This window comes from Microcaecilia unicolor, chromosome 1 (genome assembly GCF_901765095.1).
Source record: "Microcaecilia unicolor chromosome 1, aMicUni1.1, whole genome shotgun sequence".
In the NCBI taxonomy this organism is placed as follows: Eukaryota; Metazoa; Chordata; class Amphibia; order Gymnophiona; family Siphonopidae; genus Microcaecilia; species Microcaecilia unicolor.
Genome location: NC_044031.1, coordinates 451,969,553 through 451,976,364, shown reverse-complemented (window position 1 = coordinate 451,976,364; position 6,812 = coordinate 451,969,553). Strand labels below are relative to the sequence as shown.

The window sequence follows — 6,812 nt, the reverse complement described above, 5'->3', positions numbered from 1 at the left end:
CCTGTTGAAGCCAGAATGATGTTTGCTGATAAATGCTAGACTATTTGCTCTGTAATACTGAGGCTGGCAAGGGTGGTGTCTTGATGCTGAGATGCAGCAAGCGACCAACCTGTTAGGTCAGGAGTAAAGGGTGGTTTCCTTGGGAAATGGGTAATCCACTGCCAGGAAAAGGTGAAGGAACCAAATCTAGACTTGAAGGACATAGAAGATAGTTCTATATCATTTGAATGTAGACATGCCAGTTGTTTGTCCTGTAGTAGAATGAACTCAAATTCCTCTGGGGATCTCCTAAAGTACTTGATTATCATGCAGAAAGCAGCTTCCCATACTAGTTTCTTGTACAGAATGTTAAGAGCATAAACTTATTCTAAACACCTGTTAGCAGATCCGGCTAAAACAGCAAAATCTCAAGACCATGACAACCAGAGGTAGTAAGCAGAAAACACACACACACATCTTGTTGTTGATCACAATTTATTTTAAAGTCATGAAATGCCAGCAGCAGAACAGACCAAGTCAGCAGGTCGTGCTGGACAAATACTTGATTGTGGCCATATGTTTCTGTGGGCTATGGGTAGCAGCACTGAGTTACAATGAGGCAACAACTTCCCCTCCATCTTCCTGGCAAAACCAGGCTGAAAAGGCAAAAAATGGCAAAGTACTCTTGTATAAACCATGCAAGAGGAACAAATGATGCAAAAAAAAAAAAAAAACCAGGTGTGCAATAAATATTTGGTTACCGAATCAAGGTGAAAAATTATTCTTTAAAGTGCCATCATGGCACAACATGGTTCTTGAAGGGCAGCTCAATTCCAAAGAGGAACAAAATAAAGCCCCTGCACTTAGACTGCTGACACAACCCAGCAATGCCAGGTCTGCTTTCTGATTGTTCCAAGGAGTAAGTGTATGCCAGCGAAAATTTCCCTGTCTTCCTTCTGTTTCATACGAGGAAAATGGTATTTAACAAACTATATATCCTCATCTAATGTGTCTGGGGTTTAGAAAATATTAAAAGAAGCACATTTATGTCACACCTAGGCAGAGATGGAAAAAAAGACAATCTCTACTGTTCTGCTTCTTCAACTACTTCAACTCGGCGAGGTCCATAGAGTAGAACATAGGCTATATGCCAGTCTCCTCCTCCAGACAACCTCAAAATATCTTCTGGGGTAACTGTGCTGACTTTATCATCATCAAACTTAATCCATTCATCTAAAAAAAAAAAAAAGAAAAATGCAGGGAATGATCAGATAAGCAAATGTATTACCAAATATAGAACTATAGACAAGATGGACTCATTTCCTTCCCTTATAATTTCAGAGCTCTAAAGTGTCAGCTTTCTCATACTCTTAATTTAAACGCTCCATTCACAAAACAGGGTAACAGCACTGCACATTTCCTGATACTGCCTGCCTCCGCCACCTTGCTCAAAAAATGAGAGGATGGCTCATATGTCAGACTATTACATTCAAAAATCAGTGAACACACCACACTCTATAAATCACTTGGAAATAACCCAGAATCATCAGGAGGGAAAAGTCCTCAGTGAGCAAAGACTTACTAAATTCAGTCCATCAATGGCTTAAATATAATCATAGGCTAAAACTCCTGTGGTTGGGAAAACATTTTTTTTAGAATAAAACTGATTGAAAAAGTAATGCTCCGGTTTACTAAGCTGCGCTAGCGGCTGTCCATGCGCTAGTGCCGACACAGCCCATTCACTCTAATGGGCCGTGTCGGCATTAGCACATGGACAGCTGCTAATGCGGCTTAAGTAAACAGACTCCCTAAAGGTTTAAAAAAGCACTTAGCTTTAAATCTCATAAGCTTCAAGCTTCGTATGCTTCTGCCCAAGGACTCCAGCAGCTTTCTTTTATTAATTAGACTCAGCTCATTCTGCTAACCCGTACAAAGCAGAAGATTGAGCTAATTAATAGAAGAAAACTGCTGGAGTCTTTGGGCAGAAGCATACGAAGTTTGAAACATATGAAATTTAAAGCTAAGTGCTTTTTTGACTCTTAGAAAATGTTTTATAAAACTGATCGAAAAATGATCTAAAAAAATGTTATTTTCTAACCACAGGAGGTTATTTTTTAGCCTATGATTATGTTGAAGCCACTGATGGACTGAATTTAGTAAGTCTTGCCTCGCTGAGGCTTTTTCCTCCTCCTGATGATTAAGGGTTATTCCCAAGCGTTTATTGATATTTGCTCATTTAATACCTAATCACTTCTCTTGATCTTTGAATAATGTAGACTATTACATTCTTCAAGATAACAATGCATTTCAATAGCATAATTAAGAACAGTTTATTAGCACCATAAAACAAAAATCCTAAACATTTTAAAATCTCATGAGTTGCTTGGATAGTTTACCAATACCACATTTGCAAATAGAAGAAAATGTAATTAAGTTGGACAACCTTTTCTCTTGTGTATTCTTCCACGTGTAGCACAAGAGGGGTAAACAGTGCTTGCTCATGGACATAAGAGATAAGACATGGCATTACCTTGATGCAGTAATTAAAATACAAATTTTAAAGTCTTGTAGTGGAATGTGATATCCTCTATGCTGCCATAGATGAAAATTTTTTTTTTTGTTTGTTTGTTTTCTTTAATACAGGCAAACACATTCAACATCTGAGCTTGTACTGAAGAATTGAATTCCTGTGTACACAATGACGAAGAGCAATAAATTAACACCAATACTATAAAGATCTACAGGAGGTTCACCTGAAACTGTGGCAAGCATGATTTAGGAAATGATGAACATGGAGCAATAAAATAGGGACAATGCTAAAAAGAGGAGAATCCTAGATCCTTCCCAATTAAATAAAACGGAAGGGGGGAACCTTCCACTTTAAATGACGGAATTTGTATAGTGGCTGTAGAAAGTCTATGTTAAGCTTTAATAGGCAGGAAGTAAAATGTGTTAAAATAGTGTTTACTTGATCTGCATCTGCTTTTAATAACAGCCAACTGAAAAATATATTCCCTAAAACCTTAAAAAATGAAGCAGAAACAAGAAAGAGAAGAAGTTTGGAAAAGTGTCCAGTTCCCATGTGCTTCAGTAGCAATACTAAATAGCATGTATAACCAATTGCCTTCAAAAGCTCCTACCAAGTGAACTGGCCCCACTTTTGTTGGACTGTTCTAATTCACACAAGATAAAATTCAGCAGTTCCTGTTCATTCCCTTTGCTGGGTAGTGCATCTTAAAGCAAACACCCAACCATGAACACTAAACCGCTGCAGGGATGAAGCTGTGAAAAGGCTCTGGAAGAGATGGTTCAGCAGATACTCCAAGTACACAGGTGTTCTCCTGGTCAGGAGGCAGTTCTGTAAATTTGTCTAAAAAGAGGAAACGGAGCACCTATTTATAGTTGTATTATATACAGAGGCTGAAATAGAAATTTAACTGAAGATGTTCATAAAACTGCTGTGAAGATTTTGATGATGTCATGGGTGATCATTTAAGATCCAGTGATCATGGGATGGTATGTTCAGTGTTAGGGCATACGTGGTGATAGTTCATCCCAAAGCAAAGAATCAAAACTTCGGGAAAATTAACCAAGATGAGGGACTATCTCAAGAAATCATTAGCAGGATGGAAGCACCTAAGGGAAATGGAAAAACAGAGAACAAAACAGAGGAAATATTGTAAGGACAACAAACCTATTTGTTAAGAAAGTAAATAAAAATAAGAACGTAGCTGCTGAATAGATAAGGGGAAAAAAAGGTTCAAATTCATAAACTGCAAGAATTGCATAAAGAGGAAGACAGGCAGCAATATCTGGAATAAGTAAGAGAAGCTGGGAAAGCAAAGATGCAAATGAAAGAGAACAAAGCTAAAACAGTAAAACAGGAGTAGACTTTTTTTTTTTTTTTAAAGATATGCTAGTGACGAAGGTGGTACTGTGAGAATCAAGGGAGAATGGTAGGAGGCTGAGGAAAAAGTGGAATTCCTTAATATTCCTGATCAGTATTTACTGAGGGAGGCCTAAGTAGGACCACAGTAGACTGACACAAATAGGAATACAAAAGAGGTAGACAGAATGAGTTTTCAGAAGGCTGTGTTTATGAGGAGCTGGCTAAATTAAAAGTAAATAAAGTGATGGGGCCAGATGAGATGCATCCAAAGGTACTGAAGGAACTTAGGAAGTTTGGATAGCACTGTCTGGCTTTTCAACTGAGCGACAGGCCTTTCTCCAGACCTTCTTGCCAGCACTGAAGAAATTGGAGCAGTGAAGGGAGAAAGTGAGCCTGCTTCACACCACGTTGCAAAGGTACGCCAAACCCTGGCGTAAGCAGTAGAAGTAGAGCGCTTCCTCGCTCTCAGCATAGTGGCGATGACCTTGTCTGAGAAGCCCTTCTTCCTCAGACGCTGCCGCTCAATAGCCAGGCCGTAAGACCAAAGGGGGAGGGATCCTCCATCACCACGGGACCCTGATGCAACAGGCCCTGCTCCACTGGCAGCCGCAGAGGGTCGTCCACTGAGAGCCTGATCAAGTCCGCATACCAGGGACTTCTGGGCCAGTCCGGACCCACCAGGATTATTCGGCCCGGATGCTTTGCCACCCGGTCTAGTACCCTGCCCAACATGGGCCAGGGCGGGAACACATAGAGAAGCTCCTGTGTCGGCCACTGTTGGAGAAGAGCATCTACTCCCAGAGATCGAGGGTCCCGTCCTCTGCTGAAAAAGCGCGGCACTTGGCAATTGGCCGATGACGCCATCAGATCTAGGCTCGGCTGGCCCCAGCACTTCGTGATGCCCAAGAACGCCTGAGCCGATAACTGCCACTCTCCGGGATCCAAGGTATGGCGACTGAGAAAGTCCGCCTTGACATTCATGACTCCGGCAATGTGGGCCGCTGACAGCTGTTCCAGGTTCGCTTCCGCCCACTGGCATAGATTCATGGCTTCCTTGGCTAGAGGGGCGCTCTTGGTACCTCCCTGGCGGTTGACATAGGCCACAGCCGTGGCATTGTCCGACAGGACCCGTACTGGCTTCAACGCCAGTACCGGGAGGAACTCCAAAAGCGCCAACCGAATGGCTCTGAGTTCCAGGAGGTTGATAGACCACTTTGCCTCTGCAGGAGACCAGAGCCCCTGCGCTGTCCTTCCCAAGCAGTGGGCTCCCCAGCCCGTCAAAGAGGCGTCCGTCGTGACGACAATCCACTCCGGGGTCACAAGAGGCATCCCTGCAGACAACTTGTCTGTCTTCAGCCACCAGCTCAGCGCCTTGCGCACTGCTGGGTCCAAGGGAAGGCGCACAGCATAATCCTCCGACACTGGAGTCCAGTGCTGCAGCAGAGAGTGTTGTAGTGGTCTCATATGAGCCCTGGCCCAGGGCACTACTTCCATCGTGGCCGTCATAGAGCCCAACAGCTGCACATAGTCCCAAGCCCGAAGCGGAGAGGCTACTAGGAACTGGTCCACCTGAGCCTGAAGTTTGACAATCCGATTGTCCGGCAGGAACACTCTGCCCACTTGGGTGTCGAATCGAACTCCCAGATACTCCAGGGACTGAGTCGGGCGCAGCTGGCTTTTCTCCCAGTTGATGATCCACCCTAGGGAGCTCAAAAGAGCAATCACCCGGTCCACAGCTTTGCCGCACTCTGCATAAGAGGGGGCTCGGATCAACCAGTCGTCCAGATAAGGATGGACTTGTACTCCTTCCTTTCGCAGGAAGGCCGCGATGACCACCATTACTTTGGAGAAGGTCCGCGGAGCAGTAGCCAACCCGAACGGGAGGGCTCTGAACTGGAAGTGTCGGCCCAGGACTGCAAAACGCAGAAAGCGTTGATGAGGAGGCCAGATGGGAATATGCAAGTACGCTTCCTTGATGTCCAAGGATGCCAGGAACTCCCCTTCCTTCACTGCCGCTATAACAGAGTGAAGAGTCTCCATGCGAAAGTGCCGAACTTTCAAGGCCCGATTGACCCCTTTGAGGTCGAGGATAGGCCGTACAGAACCTCCTTTCTTTGGTACCACAAAGTAAATGGAGTAATGTCCCTTGCCAAGCTGATTTTCTGGCACCGGAATGACCGCACCCAGGCGGATCAGATTGTCCAAGGTCTGCTGCACTGCCACAGCTTTGACCGGAGACTTGCAGGGAGAGAGTACAAACCCGTCTCTTAAGGGTCGGCAGAACTATAGCTTGTAGCCGTCTCTGATGACTTCCAGCACCCAAGCGTCTGAAGTTACCCTGGTCCACTCGCCCAGAAACGAGGACAGGCGTCCTCCAATCTGCACTGGGCCATGGACCAGGACCCCGTCATTGGGTACGAGACCCTGGGGGAGGACCGGAGGGCGCACCTCTGGGACGGCGGTCTCTGCGAAAGGAATGCTGCTTGGGGGAGAAGTTCCTCTTGAAGGAAGAGGGGGCAGAGGAGCCCAACTTGCCCGGGCGGTACCGACGGGCTTCCTGAAACCGTCCTCTGGAGATACCGGGGCGAGCACTGGCCCGAGCCCTGACCTCTGGTAACCTCTTGCCCTTAGACGTGCCGAGATTGGTCACAATTTTGTCCAGCTCGACCCCAAAGAGCAGCTTGCCTTTAAAAGGCAACTTAGCCAGGCGGGACTTAGAGGCGTGGTCCGCAGACCAATGTTTCAGCCAAAGCCACCGCCGCGCAGAGACTGTCTGAGCCATACCTTTAGCCGAGGCTCTCAAGACATCATACAGTAAGTCTGCCAAATAAGCCAAGCCCGATTCCAGGGCCGGCCAATCAGCCCTCAAGGAAGGATCCGAGGGGGAAGCCCGCTGCACAATCGTCAGGCACGCCCTGGCCACATAGGAGCCGCAAACTGAGGC

General features: G+C 45.7%; 1 protein-coding gene across 2 annotated transcripts in view; it reads right to left on the bottom strand.

Annotated features, from left to right (window-relative positions):
• Window positions 1-457: 457 nt before the first annotated feature.
• Window positions 458-6,812, bottom strand: part of USP14 (ubiquitin specific peptidase 14) — a 140,489-nt gene continuing 134,134 nt past the window's right edge. For both annotated transcript variants that reach the window (XM_030212913.1, XM_030212921.1), the window contains one exon: window positions 458-1,212. In XM_030212913.1, coding sequence (XP_030068773.1) covers window positions 1,064-1,212 — 149 coding nt within the window. In that variant the 3' untranslated portion in view covers window positions 458-1,063. The remainder of the gene's footprint in view (window positions 1,213-6,812) is intronic.